The 19783-nt window shown below is 39.6% G+C and overlaps 1 protein-coding gene across 1 annotated transcript; it reads right to left on the minus strand.

The window, feature by feature from the left end:
* Window positions 1–1175: 1175 nt before the first annotated feature.
* Window positions 1176–19480, minus strand: LOC115791793 (RING finger protein 145). The gene is made up of 12 exons (XM_030746044.1): window positions 19305–19480; window positions 11410–11661; window positions 10056–10164; window positions 9530–9621; window positions 8588–8823; window positions 8250–8425; window positions 7687–7827; window positions 7183–7365; window positions 3080–3227; window positions 2795–2917; window positions 2434–2667; window positions 1176–2346 (listed from the first exon to the last, which is right to left on the minus strand). Exons 2-12 carry the CDS (start codon window positions 11591–11593, stop codon window positions 1633–1635), a joined length of 2340 nt encoding a protein of 779 aa, XP_030601904.1. The 5' UTR covers window positions 11594–11661; window positions 19305–19480; the 3' UTR covers window positions 1176–1632.
* Window positions 19481–19783: the final 303 nt, after the last annotated feature.

Here is a 19783-nt window from a genome sequence, read left to right on the forward strand (position 1 = left end):
CATTGGGGACAAATAAATAAGTTCTATGGTAAGAGTGGCAGCAAGCTCTACATATACGCGTGCATCAGGACTTGGCATCCTCAAGTTTTTAAGTCTTTGTAATTAATACTCATTTCAACGCATATTTCTTTCTCGTCTGTTAAGCGCAAGAGCCAAAAGAAAGTGAGTGTGTGTGAGCATGTGTGGGGGAAAAAAAAAAATAAAAGCTCTCAAATGGCTCAATTTGCTGGTGTCAATTCATGAAGTAAACTGACTGAGGAGCAGGAAAATGTCAATGCTCTTAGAAAATACTGGGTCTCTGATGCGACTGGATGAAGCGAGGTGATTGGCTCCTGCCATGAAAGTGTATCAGTGATCAACAATGTGAATGACTGGATGATTCTGGAAATGAGCTAAGCCTGTGAGGGTAAGTGGGGGTGAGTACCATAAATAAAGCTTATTAAAATCAATGTTTGGGCTCCTTGTCAGCTCTGTGGACTAATTTATACATCTGTGGAGGTCATTTTCCTCACGTCTCCATCTTCCCCTCTTTCATTAGTCCGTTTGCACCGTGTGGTGTCCAATAAAGCAGTAATGTAAAAATTACCGTAAAAATAAAGTTGCTTTAACAGTAATACAAAAGTTTGGCGATGAGGAATAGAACTATGCTGGGACCAGCCAAACAAGTCTGATTCAGACACTGAAGCAGTAAAAAAGCAAAAGCTCGACACACGTAATTAATCAAGTTATTCAATGTGAACCCAGAGTTCACACTGCACCCCTTAACTAGACCACACCATGTGTCCTCTGCTTAGCACCAGGCTTTAGGTCATGTGACGACCTCAATAAACAACATTCAGTCTCTGCTAATGCTTAATGTTCACTAAATCACGTAACTAATGTCATCCAGCAGTGAAAAACAAAAATCTTTACCGATTTGTGAAGAACTTCTAGACTTTATGAAATGTTAAGACTTTGTCACGGTATAAAATGCAACCATCAGTTATCAACAGTCTATCAAAACCATCTCGTCCTCTGATCCATTCCACGATAAATCATGGCACCCAAATACTATGAAATATGAACTGTACAGCCATGAAAGCAAGGCTGTACAAACAAAGGCAGGATGGGAGCAACAATTGCATTAAATATCTGACATCAAAAGGTAAAGGGTAAAAGCATGACCGGGGGTGGGGGGTGGGGGGGGTGGTGGTGGTACAGTGACAGAATCAGAATTTCACATTTTTTGAACACGGTGTAAAACTCCCAATTAATTCTGAGATGAGATTATTATATCCTGCTTTTTGTGTTAACTTTGAATCCCCCTAACATGGAAAAAAGAACTGCACCTGTGATGAAATCACTGCTGGCATGAGTTATACCGATCATGGGACACGTTTAACTGCTCCAAGACAACTGCCTAACAAATAATAGCATTTTATAAAGTTGCAATCAGTCATTTTTTTAAAATACTGAGTTAAGAATATCTGCTTAGAGATTCTTTTAGATTTTCTTTTTACTCAATATGGATATGAAAGAGTTGAACATGATGGGAGAGCCAACAGCAAACAGCTGGACAAATAGAATAGGGGATTATTTAGAATTTGTGTTTATATATGCATGCAGGTATGTTGTGTGGTGTTATGATGGAGCTCAGGCGTTGAATGGAGGAGGAGCAGGAGGAGGTGGATGCTCCTCTGAATGGGAAGTTGGTGGGTTAGATTGTGATAATGGACCAGTAGCTGTTTCCTGGCTGTCCAGTAGGGAGACTGAGTTTAGCTGAGGGGTGGGCTCGGGTTCAGAACGGTTTATCTCTGCTTGTTTCAGTACCTGTGAAGAGGAGTGGTGAAAGACGGAGAGGGTGAAAGTATGGGAGATGGATGAAGGAATGTCGGGCATGTCCGATGTGTCAGAGGTAGAGAAAGAAGACGAAGAGGGATGATCTGCTGGGAACTGGCTCGGCACAGAATCAGTCACAAGTGGCGAAGAAGAACAAGAGGAAGATGATAATGGAGGCTTGACAATGTGCAGGGGAGCAGACTGCATGCCAGTGGGGGAGGAGGAAGAGAAGGTTTCTCCAGCTGATATGGCAGGTTCATTGTCTCCCTCCTGCTCTACTGATGCCTCCTCTTTCCCAGCATCTGGTAGAGTGCTATCTTCCTCCTCCTTGTTGTCTGGGACTTCTTCCTGCCCTGCAGGGTTCTGATTGGCTGCAGGTGTATCTTGGGTAGGGACACTAGTGGTTGGAGATTGGCTCTTGAGTTGGGAATGACAGAGGGGGCATGTTTCCTGGACATACAGCCATTTCTTCAGACAGCCAGCGTGGAAGAAATGACTGCATGGAGTGATCACAGCACTGGTCATGTCCTGGAAGGAATCAAACATCACATTAATCTACCTTTTAAAGCCCAAAATTAACTCCTGGTCTTTAGATAAATACAAAACAGTTCATACCTGGAAGCAGATAGCACAGATGTCATTATACTGCTCCAGCTGTGTGTTGCTAGCTGTGGGAAGGCTTTTTATCTTGTTTACAGCATCTCTCCTGAGCAGGAAGCTCTGCCAGCCCAGCTGGGCTCGGAGCCAGACGTTATAGTATGAGTGGACCAGGATGATGGTACTACCCATCACACTCCACTCGCCAAATACAGTCTCTGACACGCCATAGCACACCACGCACACCGCAACCTGGCAAGGTAACAAATCCGTGACACTGAGGTAGAGACATTGCTGACGTATTGTACAACAGTGTCTTTGTTACATGCTGCCTTCTGACTGTAAACAGAGTTAGTATGAAAGTGTGTGTAATATATACCAGAAACTCCAGCAATCTGTAGGTCCCATTGACACAGTAGATAACTTCATCCATGTTCTCTACTGGAGCTTTACGAAATTCCTCCACCATGAAGAGAACATAGATCAACAGAGTACCGAGAACCTGGGGGGGAGTGTTTGTGAATTACAATGGAATTAAAATACAAAAAGTATAAATGCTTAAGCATTCTTAGTCTACATCGTTTGGGTTGGGCAAACTTAAAGTAGTACAGTTGCATCCCTTCAATTTAATGTTTATGGAAGCTGCAGTGTGGCTGTGCATTACCTGGAGAGAAGTGAGAATTGAGGAGGAGATGATGATGAGAAGCCAGAAGTCCATGTGGAAGAACTGGCAGATCATATACGCCATGTAGGCTGGAAAGATCAGCAGGAAGAGACAAAGAGACACCGCTCGGAAGTGCTTCCACAAACTCCTGTGAGACGGGCAGCAGAATGAGCATTTAAGAAAACAATCAGGTTCATCACAGACTTTCCTCACACATTTAGTAAGGTTACTTTTATTACTGCCACAAGGACTGCCTGCCAATTTAAAAAGGAATGGAAAAGAAGAACAGCGTTAATTTGGTACTCGTACCACACCACGAGGTAATAATAAGTTAATACATTTCTAGACAAACTGTGCTGCTGTTGACATTTCTGAAGTTAGTTGAGGACCACAGATACTGAATTTTGTGGAATAATTAATTGTAGGAATGTTCCTGGCGACTAATTTATTAATCGACTAAACAAAAGAAAAAAATTAGACTAACCCACTAGTCTAAAACTAAGAAACACTCGGATATCAAATTTTATGCCTGTTTAATGGACAATGTCAGAAAGGCATTTGAAACTATTAATCACATTCTTCTATGATGAATCGCACTTTAAATGCTGCTTAACTGTGCAGCAGAAAAAAAATTTAAATCACTGATGTTAAATATATGAAAATGTGTTACTGCAAACGATGTTTACACGTCACTGAATATGAGAAAATAGTAGTGATGGGCAGATGAGGCATCATGAAGTGTTTCAACACATTGCCAAACTGTATTGATACTGTGTCACTGAATACTGACACCTGCTGGAACTTAAAAATCCCTACAGGCAACCTAGTTGACAGACTCAACTGACACTGATGTGATGACCTAGTATATAATTCAAGTCACTGTATTTTATATTATATTATTTCCTATCTTCATTTAAATTTTAAATATCTGTGATATTTTTAGATACAGTCAATAAATAATGTGAACATGTATCATAACGTGAAAATATAAGTAAACGTGTTGTGAATGAGGATGCTTGTGGACTGGGTTCAGGGTTCAGGGTTTAGGGTTGTAAACTTGTAGAGCTACAACATAACCTACGCAAGTGGCTGATGTTGCCGGCGTTATGCTTGTGCAGGTGCACTGCATTTCAGTCGTGTCCCGGTGTTTTACATGTTGCGCCGGCCAACGGAAGCATAAAATGCTGGGATTTTTTTTCCCTCTTCTGTCCTGCTCTTTGCTGTGGTCAGTTCTTTTTAAACACTTTTGTCCCGCTAGTTTTTTCGCTTCTTTGTACAAATTTGGAGGAAGTTGCCGAATATGCAGGAAAGGAAGGGTGTTTCTCTGGAGGTGCGATTCAGGTTATGTTGTAAAACTTCAAAAATAACTAATGATATTAGACCTATTAAAAGTATCAGGCCAAGATTAACAGTGTTCTGGCATTTTTCTATAACGATGTAAGGGCTGCAGCGCCATCTGGTGGCAGATGGCTGCATAACATTTAGGACAAACATTTACCACCACTGGGTTCATTAGAACCTTAATAATTAGGCTAACCAACTACTCGTTAGGGTTTAATCCCGGGATCCGGGATTCCCGGGAAATGCGATCAGAACCATTTCCCGTTTCCCGGGAAACGTTAGACGGGAAACCGGGAAAAAAGTCGCGCGCGTCGATTTGACTTTCAGAAAGAAAAGAAAGCTTCAGAATGTTAAATTTAAGGAAATATTGAGAGAAGGGTTCGTTTAATGCGAAAAGCATTACTCTTCATTTCAGGCACGTTCAGCCTCCGTTTAAGGCTTCAGCCTTCATCTCAAGCGTTTTAATAGAGGTATTACACAGTTGTACTTTTTTCCTCTTTAATTTGTTGAAATCGTAGGCAATGTGTTTACCCTAAGGTATTTTGTATTATATAATTTTATATTATTATATATTGTTATATTGCATTATATAGCCTATAAAATATGCCTGCCCTGAACAATAAAGAAATATCTGTTTAACTTCGAGTGTTTCTTTTCCTCGTTTGCAGCCGCTTACTAACAATCATGAATTAGGATACGGGCCTAATGTGTGAAGAAATTATCATGAAATAGATTGCTTTAACATATTTCGCTTTTAAAATGGAGTTGAGGAAAATGTATATTTTTTAGGCTATAAGGATTGGCCAGTTTTTCAATAGACGATTCACAGCGAACCTACTTTAACCCTCAGACACGGTGTTATAAATTTGCTGTTGCCAGAATGGCAATGACCAAGTCGTAGTGCATTACTCAAGGCCCTGTGTTATGTCATATTATAGTGTAGTACGGTAGTTAACTTTTCAATGACTATTACAGCGTTCCACTGGTGGAGATATAGCGCAACAGATGTCGCCACGACAGCGTGGCTGAGCCTTTATCAATGCTGTGGAGATGAACCGTATTGTTTTGCACCAGCAGTTGTAAAATATCTTGGAATAATTCCATGTACAATGGAGGAATATTCGAATTATATTTGTTAAGGGAGTGTTGAGGAACGATACAACACCGCATAGCTCGAGCACTCGAATGTCCAGATGTAGGTTTTATTGCGTTAATCAAGCCGACGTTACCCCCTACTGGGCATAACAGGACATAGCTGGAAAGCTACCTCTACAATATCAGAATAGGTTAAGGCCAACACAGGCTACAGAAGGCCTAATTAAAATAAAGAAAAAAAAAAACTTTTTCCCGGGATTCCCGGGAAATGGCTCGTCATTTCCCGGGATTTGATTCATGTCATTTTCGGGAAAAATATTAAACCCTACTACTCGTCTAGTCGAGTAATTGCACACATCCCTACTTCTAACATCGCGCCACAACTTGAAAAACATTCTCTCTTCCCAGAATGCTCTCTGGTCTCCATGGTAACGTTTAAACATGCCTTCAAAATAAGATACACCACAAAAACAAATACAGTAGAAATCGCCTAAGTCGAATTCAAATGGCCAATGGAATTTCATCTGACTTGAAAAAAAAATCTGTCTTAAGTATAAGTCGGATAAAATCCTATTCTTCAAAATATCCGACAGTGAAATGAACCGACTCACCCAGTGCAGCCAATCCAGACATCACGTGGTTGTATAGCCACTAAAGAAATCTCCAGGCATTGTTAGTGTGTGTAGTTGTGCATGAATGAGCCGATGAGTGGAAGTGGGCTGATGGGAGCTGAGGAGGGCTTTAGCACTAAACTCATCTGACTTATGTGATCACATTTAATTGGAAATGTATTACAACGGGACCAGATTTTTCATCCGAGGCAGGCAAAAATCCGACTTGTACGATCAGATTTAGGTGATATTTTGATTGGAATTAATCTTAGGAAAAACCGGGACCTGCAGATGCCATTCGACTAGAGCGAAAATCCGATTTGTGCGACTTCAACTTAGGTGATTTTTACTGTATAAAACGCATGAAAAATACAACTCACCGTAACGCTGAATCAGTGTGAGCCCTGAGCTTTCTCTGCAACTCATTTTTGCTAGCTTGTGGGTTGGTTGGGCTCGGCCTCACTATCGGCCGGCACACACCAATACAAGCTTTGATTTCACATGGAGAGTGGCTGCAGAGCCACTGTGTAGAGCACCGGAGTGTCAGCTTGACTTGGTTGGGTCCGCCTCACTGCTATCCCCGTTGTTGCTAAATATAAATGGTAAATGGACTAGTTCTTACATAGCACTTTACTACTCTTGTTGAGCACTCAAATATTGAAATGAGCGTTATGCAGGTCAACCAAACTATTTCATTACATGACCGAGACAAGCGTCTCGACACGTCAAGAGGGAGTCATAGACGGATGTATGGAGAGAAGCCACCCATTTTTCAAAATAAAACATCATTCAGCCTCAGATAAAAAGTAAAATGGAAATAATGTAAGTTATTTATTCGTTAAGTGCGACCCAGTACCAAATGACCCACGGACCGGTAACAATCCGTGGCCTGGGGGTTGGGGACCTCTGGTCTAGTCAACTAGTTGCGTAAATCCCTAATTAACTGCGCAGTTGTTCAAGGATTATAATGGGTAAGCAAAAAAACAAAAAAAGTAAAAAAAAAAAAATATATATACATACACAAATGAAGTCTTTGGTATGTTTGTGCTGTCTTACTTGTCTCTAGATGCTCCCAGGGCTAGGACTATAGGGTCAGCTATCTCCAGCATCGACTGCAGGATGGAAGCAACAACAATGAAGAGGATGATCGAGAGCAGGAAGGCTCGATGGATAACCTGCAGCTCGATGAGGCCAGTTTGGACAGCGAGGATCAGCAAGGTGATGCCTTCTGTCATCCCCCTGCACAGAGAGGAACCAAACTAGAATTAACAAACACCTCACAATTGTATGCCTTTGCCACGCAGTCAAGTTGGAAATCATAAACATGTCTGTCCAGACTTGACTTTAGGGTATATAATGTCAATTATTTTATCCTAATAGATGTGTGAAATGTAGAAATCCCCTAAGAGGTGTTCCAGATCTATTAATTTCCACATGAATGGGATGGCAACCAGAAAACATAGTGCCTCCAGCCACAGTTATGAGTACAGAGGCATAAAGACTAACCTGTAATTAAAAGAAGAGAAACATACCAGAAGACACCAACAAAACCTTACTGACCTGTGCATGGTGTTGTCATTCATAAAGGCTCTGTAGCCTTGCAGATAGAACTTGCACAATGTGAGAACCCCCAGTGCGATGAACGAAACTGTGAAAACCAGGCCCAGCAGAGAGTACGGCGTACTACAACATTCTGCAATACTGAAGACATGAATGGAGAAGATGGGAGAAGAGTAAAAAAATTCATTAGAAAACATGACAAATCAAACAACAAAACACAAATTTCAAAACAATGTTTTGATCCTTAATGTTCTGATAGGTACATCAGTCTGCTGCTATTTAATTCTGTCCACAAATGCAAAACATCAGTTATTAAACAGTCACAAAATTAAGCTACTGTACTAACAGGAAATGGAGGGTTCAGTTTGTTTTATGCTCTGTCTCTGTAACTTATACATTATATTTTATCAATGGTAGGCACACCATATCTACATTTATGTTTTATACACGCCACATGCCATTTCAGTGATACAAGTCGATACATACAAAACACGTTCTAAGGGGTCTGTGGTGTACATTATAAGGTGTCTCTCATAATCAGATTCATGAAGTTATGGTCTTACCTAGTAAGAAAAAGGAAAAGGAGCCTCTCTCTGGAGGCAGGCTGGTCTCTTGTGCTGAAGTATGAGTAGATCTGCAGAGCAAACAGCAGCAGCCAGAAACACATGAAGAGAACTGGAAGGACCAGCTGGTTCCACAGAGACATACCCAAAGCAAGAAGCCCGTACACTTCCACCACCTACAGGACAGAAAAAGAGAGAGGAATAAACAGATCATTTGGAATGGAGGTTATTTGTAAAGAGACAGAATACCATTGACACTAGAAAATAGGTAAATCTCTCAGAACTGAAATCCTGTCACAAAAACTGCAAAGCTTGCAACATTTGCCCACATTAATTACCTGAGCCAGCTCCCTGTAGGCAGTCTTGGCCAGGTTATATGGTACCAGTAAGTTAGATGCCAGGAAGTAAATGACCTCCAGTCCTGTGAAGATCATTGAGAACTTATTGATGAAGACGATGGTCTCAAGTGGGACGAGACACAGTCTAGCCACCAGAGGGAGGAGGTGAGCCGAGAAAAGCCAAATCCTCTTTGTTTGCATCACACAGGAACAAAGAGTACAAACCACCAGCTGACCTGAAAGAAGGCACATGCACACATATATATAATACACAGATACAAATACACGACAGAACACACTATTACCACTGTAATTATAAAATGTGATGTGTTACTTGTAATTTGGTGTAATTGACAATAAAAAAAAACTTGCATCAGAATATTTATAAATCTCCTGAAGTGGTGAAAATCTGTCAAAAACAAAAGATCAACAAAGATTTAAAAGAAGCAGCTTTAATCTCACATCCGTCCTTACAGTGTATTTTTGTCACTGTACCCATGTTATTTTCGCTTACTCAGGCTTTCACTGTGCAGTAAAATCAGCACTCTATGGTCTATTTATAGCACAGGAGACTTCATCTTTACTCTCTAGTGAGATGAAACCATGTCCTAAAAAGTCAGGCTTTACCACATTTACCATTTTATACCGAGAGACCTGTTGGCCTGTAGAGCTCTGCTGTCAAATGTTTTTCTTGTACAACATTTGTGCAACATCTGACAAAATGCTTCAGACAAAGCATTTTGTAGAGCTCTGCACATGATTGAATACTCATACCAATACTTGTACCAAGAGTCAGGAGCAGGGATTTAAGGTAAACATCAATGTACAGTATTTCTTGAAAATTCATAAAAAAAAAACTCCTACTCCTACTGCCTAAGAGGGTCTGTAACTATGTGCAAAACATTCATACCTCATCATGTATACTGTGTTTCTGTACTGTACCTATGAGTGCAGTGGTGAATCTGTTCATGGAGAGAGGTTCCAGGTAGACGGGTCCTTCATAGCCAGAGTCCAGTTCACTGCGAACGTAATCCCTGACAAAGAGAGGTCAAAACATTCAACATGAAGGAAAACTTCACATGAACCAACACAAGGAAAACTCTCACTGACCCATTTTAATACCCAATTTCAATATATAAAATTTAAAAAATATAGTAGGTAAATACATTTTAGAAAACCATACAGTGACGGCTCACTAAATGCGGTGGTGCCCTTCCAAATAAGAAAATGATGACACCCCCCCCAAACAGTGGCATAAATTAATATTTTACACCTGAGAGAATATAACCACTTAAACTTGAAAATGTCTACATTTCTACAGAGATTAAAATTCAGAAACAATTAGGGCCCCAGATACCATAGCAAAAATCTTTTGTTATCTAAGGGGTTCAAAACAGGAACAGAGATTTTTATATGGGCTAGCAGCATCTTATTAAGTATACTAGTAGATTTAAGTCTGTGTGCGTACCTTGAGACTTGGTGACCAGCAAATAGCAGCAGAGCCGTAAGAACATACAGGTAAAGTTTAACCAGGTGCTGACGAGGCAGAGTCAGAAGCACCAAGCTCAAGATGTAACCTGTGAGGACATACAAAGTCATGAATTCTGAGCTCTACTTCCTATTTGCAGACCAAAGCATGCTTTCAGTCACGTAAATAAAGTGTGACAGATGTGTCTTTAGTTTCAGGGATTTTTGACAGACTGCAGAAAGCCTTACCATACAATAGTCTAATACTTAAAACCATGTCCAAAAGCTCTTCAGTGCAAAGCAGCATTTACTTTTACTGCCCTGCTCTCCCTTCTTTCTTTCCACCCACAGTGCTCATCAGCACATACCAAGCCTATTGGCTCATTAACCAACTGCAGCCAAGTTTGAGAGCACACAAAGCCAAAACACAGACAAAGAAAACTCAACAATAGTTTTATTTCAGCTAGCTTAAATTATAATAAACAATGAGGCTTTGCTGTGTCATTCATATTACTCTCAGTGCTTCTTTGTCACTGTTGATGTCTGACTCAAGGATTTTACTGTGGTTCTGAGATTCCAGTCTGTCTTAAAAGCAGATGGTTGTCCTATTGTAAAAGAATGTGCATTTGTTGGATGGTTAAGGCCAGCTAAATAAGACTAACAGATTTAATTTCCTTACCAGCACTACAGGGAAGGCTAATCACATTACAAGCAAACTAGCAACTTTAGTCACAGTTCAGTCCAAGGATGCATCCAGTCAGTGTTTTTAAAGCCACATTTGACTGGGAGAATGCTGCCCATTTAATCAATTAAACATTTTTCAATTTCTTCTTTCAACTAAATCATTTACTTATGTTTGAGTGAGCTATCAACACATTTGACACTTATATCACATTAATTTTGACTGGCACAGCTGTCTCAGACTATCTGAATGTCACATCTGGGTCATGAACTTCACAGATGGACAAGAATAACGGGACCCAGGTTGAATTCATTCATTGAGTACATCAGGTGGTTTTGGCCGCGCTCCTCTTGTCGTCATGTCAAATAATCCCTCTCAATCACTACAAAGCTGAGCCTCATGGCTTACTGTCGAATGCCACGTGTGAGCTGACACTGCTGAATGGAAAAAGAAATCATGCACTTTAAATCAAAAGAGGTAAAACTGATTTTCTCCAATGCAAAGCATTCGAAACAGCTTCAGTGCAGATCATGATCACCTGATACAGACCTTTATACAAGTGATTTTATAGAATGAGGAAAATTTCATGTACAAAGCATTTGTACAAACTGTCTCTTTTATAGCAAACATTTTCTTAAGGGTTAATACAGGAACTGCTATAGGTGGCACTGACCTACGTAGTGCAGGTAGAGTGCCAGGTATTTGTACTGAAAGAGGGGGTTGTTGGAAAGGCTGGAGCGCTGGATCTTCTGGAAGAAGGAGCTGACATCCCAGCGGTACAGGACATCCAGCAGCATGATGCTGGGAACACGCAGACCCACATTGAGCACAGCCTCTACGCGGTCCTTCACTGCCATGGCTTCAGTTTAAGCTCTGATCCAAAGGCAGAACTGACCACTAAGACGTGATGTTAATTGTGGGTGCTCTGTAGAGAAAGAAAATGCAACAAAAAGGAGATGGAATTTTAATATGATGCAGTTAGAGAAAGTGAGAGCAAGAAATCAGAAGGAAAGATGAAAGCCAAAAAGCACCAAAGGACATGGATTAAATTATAAAGGTCACAGGAAGGCTGTGAGCTACAGAGGAAATGCAGAGGAAAAGATAAAAGACTTCAGATCTTAATCAGAAAACTGCCTGTTTCATATGTGTCTAAAAGTAAAGATAAAACTCAACAACTGTTAAATTATAACCACAAATGATTTTAGGGCTGCAACAACAAATCCATAAAAATCAATTAATAAAAATGTTGGCAACGAATTTCATTATTGCATTGTGTCGCACAATTTATGCGTCATTCGCCATGTCACAGGGCCACTTACATTACCTGCATAACTTTAGAAATACTGGCTAATAAAGTTTTAAAAAATAAAAAAAAAACAAAAAACAAAAAAACAAAACCCCACCAGCAGCACAAGCTGAACAGAGCGTGGCAGAGGCTGTAACTTCAAAGGAAATTAAAAAAGGAAAATAAATATATTCTACAAATAAAACATGACAGACGCAGAGAAAATGGTTCGACTCCAGTCCTCAAAGTGTGGGAGCACTTCACGCTTCACATAACTAAAAAAATGTGTAACATGCAAGCTTGGCTAAAGTGATCTGACCTGGCGCGGGAGCACTGCAGTAATGACAACAACTGAAACAGAAACTTGCTGTGGAGATGAAGATGAGCAGCAGGTAAGTCACTACAATATCAACATATCTACAATATGTTTGTCCCGTTCTGAAGTGAGGAAACGTAACGTTAGTCTCTCCGGTAGCTCGCCTGATGCTGTTTGCTTGTTAGCTGGATAATGACAGTGATATAGTACGTGTGTGAGTGTTACTTTTTATTTCAGTTTAATTTGCTTAAGAAATGTTTAAATGTGTTTAGAAATAAATCTAACTTGTACACAATAATGGTAATAATTTAATGATTAAGCTCAAGTTTTAATTTTCTGACAAAGTATGAGTGCAAACAGTGCGCTGTGTGGGAGTAAGGAGTAAGGCAGGATGAACTGCATTTAGACAAGGATTTTTACTTGTGCATACTTTGCATTTATTGAGCTGTTTATTGTGCTGTTTATTGTGCTATAATGCATGCTCATATTATACTGTCTCTCATTCAAAAAACAAAAAAACAAAACAAAAAAAAAGCAAACAATGACAGGCTTTATGATGGGAAAGACACACCACAGCGAGCAGCTGTCTTGACTGAAATCATCCTCAACATGATCATCACTGACGTGAGGCCTCTGTCGATGGTGGAAGACAAAGGCTTCACTAAAACGATCCACACCTTTAATCCTGGTTACACTTCCCTCAAGGACACATTTTAAAAGCTCATTGAGAGAAAATATGAAGAGACTTTCAAGGAACTGCAGACTGCAATAAACACCAACTCACTGCTGATATGTGGACACGTATGAAACCTACCTTGGGGGTTACCTGCCCTTACGTTAACAGATGAAATGTTCTATTTCTGAGACTTCAAGAAGCAACCTGTTTTTTGTGAATGTATTTTCTGTTATTCCATATATTCTATTTCTGAACAAAGAGGTGGAAATTAAACATGATTTTTTTAATCCAATTTATTGAAAAAACAATTGACTGATTGATTATTAAAATAATTGTTAGTTGCAGCCCTAAATGACTTACTTTCAGCTAAGTTAAGTTTATTATGGCTAGCACACCAATAGTATTTTTCCTGGATCAAAACAGGACTTTTGAGGAGACTATGGTGAAAAGAATAACTGGTCCAGAGGCAGTTAGAGCAAAGAGTCTCAGTTAACTTACTTAATGGAAGTCTGTGCATTTTCCTGTTATTTTTGACTATTTTATGAATAAAAAGTGTATTTGAACTTGGGGAAATAAAACAGAACCCCAAAAAAGTCTACTTTGCTATCTTGGTGATTTTCCTTTGATAGAAGGCCAAAACATCTTTGGTGGGCACCATTTTTTCCTTTTTCAAATGAAGGAAAAACACAGCAGTCATGTTTCTGATAACTAACTTACTGTTCATTAACAGAAGAAAAAAAAGAAACAACACACACACACACATATGCAGACTATGGGTACCCACTGCTTCTAGTAGTTATGTTAGTTCACCCTTAAAAAGCCTACATGCAACCACTCATTTTCTACATCAAAGTACTTCAAAACCTCCACACTGGTTAGTTTCATCGGCCTTACTTATTACCTTGCCTTTTTACAACTTCCTGTTACAGAGAGAAAGAAGGTTGCTGCCATATGCTACATCCCCCGGTTAATGGCAGGTGGTGTCATAATGGCTCAGGAACAACAATTAACTAGTGTTGTGGATTATTAAAAGAGAAGTAATTAGTTTAACTAACTAGTACTTTTACCTATGCTGAAACATCTACTCCGCATTTTCTCACTGAAACCAACCCAGTGATGTTGTTTATATTAAGAACTCCACTGCACTGTTTAGGAGAAGTTGGTGTTGAAAGCCAGATTATTCTGACACGGTTTTAAGTAGGCTGTTGGAATAAATACCAGCAAGAAATTCTCAAAATGCTGCCTTGCTGCTTCTAGTACTTTTATAGGTCAGAGCAGAACACAATACCAACTACTACTGCCCGTGACAATTCACTTTGTTTACTGTCTTCCACCCATACAGGAACGCAGGAAATGTGATCCTGGGAACAACAGCTAGTCCACAATAGGGACTCCAAAGAAAAACTGCACAGATGACCCAGTGAAAAACTGCTTCACCCACAACTATGATTTGCATAGCCAAGTCTGTAAGTCAATCAATTTAGACATGCAAATGCATCCAGGGCTTTCTAGTTTCTTCCACACACTAACCAACGGCACAGAGCCCAACATGAGCACGGCACAATCAACTGTGAAAGTACAGCATGTGGTGTAACAGTCAGACATTTTTAATGCAGGTGCAATTCAAAGGTCAAGTCTGACAAATGAGGACTACTTGCAAAATCTGCAGTTCACATAAAAACACACACACTGTTCTGTTACACTGACATAATGGTTACACTTCCTCTTCTCTCCTCGCCAAATTCACTTCCTGGTTTATTTACACTTTTAACAACACTCGGGGGTAAGCCATGCAGGAGTGGATATAAACACATACTAGGGCTGGGCAATACAAACCAAAAATGATAACTCGATATTTTTTAGCTGAATGGCAATATACGATATATATCTCAATACATTTTTTCCCAAAAGGTATAAAGAAAAAGGCATTTCTGAGTCAAAGCTACATGTCCTAAATGTCACACAGGCTCTTTTATTAACATTCAGCTGTAGATGTACATGAGAAATTGCTCAAAAATAAACTACTGGCAGATTTAAATAATAATGCTTATTTAAAAAAATAATGCTTTTAAAATAACAAAAGACTCACAGCTGTGCTATTAAAATGTAAACAGAAAAGATATAGAGCAAAAATAGCAAAAGGCTGACTTATTCTTTAAAAAGTCAGTCTGCAGTGAAGTAGACTTCACCAAAGTGTGTCCTCCTGTACATCTAGTACTCTGTGCAAATGAAACATGTAAACAGACTGAATGAACAAAATGCCATCCGTCAGTCAGCAGGGTTCTAGCTACCTGCGCTTGGCTGAGGTGCCGTCGCAGGCTGAGGACTTCAGCTGTTATCATAACAGTGACGCAGCCATTAGCATTAGCATCAGTATGCATGGTGGAAAAGATTAGTAGTGCTCGGACCTTTTGTCAGGACTTGTTTGAGGCATGCTCTACAGAATACATTAGTCTGCTGCTCATCTGACACTCTGAATCCAAACCATCTCCAAATAATTGACTATTGTTTTTCTTTTTTATTCTAACCAGCTTAGCTTCGTATCTGTTTACTTCTCCATGCTGTCGCTTCCTGCATGATTTACGGGTGAAGTTGTGAAGTTGTGCAGAGACAAATTAGGAGAAGAGAAACTGGTGGATCTACAAGTATGACGATACTGTCTCATCTTATATCACGTATGAAAACACAGACATTTCTTAAAAACTCGATATATCACCCAGCCCTAACACATACAATATAAATTTTCTAAAACTCAATTTAGAAGACATTTATTCATTTTACAAAATACTAAATCTCCCAAAAAAACAAAAAAAAGGTGTTGACTGAGGATTCCGATATAGATACTGATGTCAAATCTAATGAATGGGCTCAAAGACCTTACATCTATGGTACTATACATATACTAGCCAGTATCAGGGTTATCCTGGCTTAAAATGGGCCTCTGGCAGATACCTACTCATGTAAGCATGATTGGTCAGCATACAGTAAAGGCAATGACTCTGTAACCATCTCTCTGAATTTTCCTGTCCAGTAGATAAACAAAAATGTTTAATATGTTTGAGTAAATGATATCTACATTAACAGAACTGTTCAGAAAATCGTTTTATTACATTTTTGATGATTCAGAGGGTGCCAATGGTTGTTCTATGTAGGAAAAATCCTGAATGTGTACTGTTTTTCAATCACTTCAATGATTCACATCAAAATTTCAAAAAGAAATGCCATAAGAAAATCTCATAAATGCTGGAATTATTAAAATATAAACTCACCTCCACAGCAGTCTATATTTTGCAGTGGTTTGTTTTAAGATTGCATTTTGTGTGTGTATGTATGTATGTGTATATATATATATATATATATATATATATATATATATATATATATATATATATATATATATATATATATATATATATATATATATATATATATATATATATATATATTAGGGCTGCAAAAAACGATTATTTTAATAATCGAGTATTCTATCGATTATTCCAGCGATTAATCGAGTAATCGGATAAGAAATACTTTTTTTTATTAACAGTTTATCTGCATATTTTCACTTCCGTAATGCAGTTTCTCGCCATGTGAACAAACAGCGGTGAATGGAGCAGCTACAAAGTTCTCTTTTCTTCACCTTAACACTTGCTGATCAGGTGCTTGATGAAGGACCTCCAGCTGTTTCACAGATTTAATGGTGGTTATAAAAGAAAAAGCTGCTGTTTTGGACGCTGGAAAAACGTTTCCTTTTTCACTACTTGAGCTCACCGTCACAGCTTCGCCTCTTTGCGCTTGCGCAGTTAAAACCGCTGCCTGCTATGAGTGTTTTGAAAACTAGTGGCTGCGGGAGCCATGGCGCATGTGTGAGTAATGGTGTAATGCTTTGTATTCACAAGCATTCTCGAAAATACGTTTCTACTGCAGGTCTATATTTCGTCACTAATAAGGGATTAAAGTATAAAAAATATTTTGTAGGAGCCCCTCGGTCCTGGGGGGCGGGCCTTCCGGTACCGAACCATCGCTAGTGCTAATGGCCCGCGCTCGCTAGCAAACCAGTTCTGGTAGCTACAGCTGAAGTAAAGACAAAAATAGCAGCTGAAATTCTCAGCGAGCACAACCCACACAGAGAGCAGTGGAGGCGTGGAAATGCATGTCAGCGACAGTTGCCACCCGTCCCGTAATGTTACGGAGCCGTATTCCACGGAGTCCCGTAACATACGGGGTTCTGTATTTTACGAGACAGGTGGCAACTCTAGTGATGATCCACTCTGTGTTAAATGAAATCCATCGCAGCGATGGAGAGCTTTTTAGAATGTGTGCTTGTGTATACGTGAGTGATTCACACTCCAGTCCAGTAGGTGGCGGTAATGCAGTTCTATGTTGGTTTGCCAGCCCCCAATAAACCCACAAAAAAACGTCAGCACTAATGCTGCTAATGCTAGTGAGGAGCGCCGCTTACACCGAGACAGCTGAGCGCTGCAGAGTTTAAACGAAGCATCGACACAGTAAATTTGTGTCGATAAATTTTTAGAATCGATTTAATCGAGTTAATCGATGAATCGTTGCAGCCCTAATATATATATATGTGTGTGTGTGTGTGTGTGTGTGTGTGTGTGTGTGTGTGTGTGTGTGTGTGTGTGTATGTATGTGTATATATATATATATAGATATTTATATAGTACTATGTATAAGCTTGCTTTCTAAAATATGTTTGTTCACTTTGATGTTAATCCCTCTCATTCACTTGGACCTGTTATAAATGTTACTAAGCTGGGTATATTGTCCGTTGAAGTTTTATCTTGTTCAATGTCTGTATTGAGATGAAAAATGAAAATAAAAACTTTAATGAGAAAGATTGCATTTTGGTTTTATTTCCTGACACCTAATGAATCCTATTATAGTCACTACTGCATGATCTAAAACAAACAAACCAAATGTAATCAATGTGACTTAATCTAATTTCTTAAAGTGATGAAACCTCTCATGGTGACCGTCAATTACTCCATGGCAATCTGAGCATGCTTTTCTCTGGTTAAGAGATTATGCTGCAGTTTTTTTTTCCCACCCTAAAACTATGCATGACAAACCTGATTTTATTTCCCCCATCATGTTTTAAAACTTAAGGCTCTCAAACAAATCACTGACTGTTAGTCAGGCTCTCATCCAGAAGCATCACAAAAGGAAATTGCAGAGAGCAACATGTTCCCCCCATCTTTAATCTTGACCCACTCCAAACAACAGAGCTCCTGCAGTATTTTTTTTAATTCGCTGTTTACAAGCTTTTAGTCGAAGTGCTTCAAAAGACCCTTTAATACATGCCTTTAGCGTGAAGTTTACAGAAAAATCTCACTAGGGATGCTGCTTTTAAAAACAGAAATGGCTCGACTCTACCAAGTTTCTGATGTGCCACTTAAAAGACAAGTTTCCTCTCATTTACATAAAGCTCTTAGACTTCTTCCCCTTGAGTTTCCATCAGCAGTCTCCATCCCTTATCCCTGCAGCCCGTGGCAGGATCGCGTTAACTTACATAACTTTAAATTTACCACGACTATCATTGGCTAGACAGACATCCCTTTGCAGAATCTGAACTTATATAACATGGCCGTCTACCAATGAATTTGTATCCGCTGCAATCTATTCACAACTGCAGGGTAAGTTCTGGTGGACTTAGTCTAAATGGACATATACCATTTATCATCTTAACTGAAGCACCGGTAGTACCAACGTTATGGATGAGTGAGTGCTGCAACGACTGTGGTACGGCATGAACTCTAGTAACCCCTCTGTCCCGACGGAAAAAAAACCCCCCTCGCAGTTACGGTGCAAATACTGCAAGATTTTGTTTACTAGACTATCTTCCTTTAATAACTCTAACGGACAAGCAAATACAGGCCTTCGGTTTCCACACAGTTTGGTGATTACGTTGGGGATAGAAAACTGATAGAAACAACGAGCTATGACAGCGTACGTGCTGTGTGTGATGAACTACCTTAAGCTAACGCTGTCAGCTAGCATCACTGTTACGGAGCCAAGGAACTAACAACAATCTAGCTCATGTTAATACAACGGGAAATAAAACACTCCGAACGAATCAGCTTGTTTCTGGCCTTACAAAGTAAGACGCTAGCCTCCGCACATATTAACAGAAAAGGTTATAGTATATAACGTTTGAGGATTACCACAACCTGCACCCCGAAGACACTAAGTCCAAATGTAGCAGACTGGGATACTCAGCTAGCAACCAGCTACGGCACCCGGACAAAAATCTTTTTAAAAATGAGAACTTACGTTTGAAGGACGATGTTCGCACTATGTACAACGGTTTCTGGATGCCTTTCGGGTCGGATATCGACCATTTTAACTCGGCACCGCCCGAGTTAACGGTCTTCTTGAAGGGAGCGCTTCACACTGAAAGGACGCGGCCCATCCACTCATCTTACCTAGCGGCCATTATCCGAGTTACCGAGCAGGATGTACTGGGCATGCGCAGTGTAGACTGTCCCATAGACCACGGGTAAAACGCCACGAGACAGCAGGTTAAAATTTTACTAATATGCAAATTTTACTAATAAAGACAAGTTTATTATGATTATGATTATTATTATTATCCTAATTACAGAATTCAAAGACAAAGCTTGGTTAAAAATCTGTTTCATTTTATTGACATTATTGTGTCAAAGATTGTTATACAGCAGAATGTATGTAATTTTTATGACTCAATAAATGAGAAAAAAAATTGTGGGAATTAAACATAGAAATAAGACACG

The sequence above is a fragment of the Archocentrus centrarchus genome, chromosome 14, assembly GCF_007364275.1.
Source record: "Archocentrus centrarchus isolate MPI-CPG fArcCen1 chromosome 14, fArcCen1, whole genome shotgun sequence".
In the NCBI taxonomy this organism is placed as follows: Eukaryota; Metazoa; Chordata; class Actinopteri; order Cichliformes; family Cichlidae; genus Archocentrus; species Archocentrus centrarchus.

Coding starts and splice junctions, on each gene's coding strand:
- LOC115791793 (XM_030746044.1), bottom strand. CDS start 11,593: ATGGCAGTGAAGGACCGCGTAGAGGCTGTGCTCAATGTGGGTCTGCGT. Junction 9,622..10,055: donor GCTGGTCACCAAGTCTCAAG/GTACGCACACAG, acceptor TCTCTTTGTCAG/GGATTACGTTCGCAGTGAAC. Junction 2,347..2,433: donor TCTGTGCTATCTGCTTCCAG/GTATGAACTGTT, acceptor GATTCCTTCCAG/GACATGACCAGTGCTGTGAT.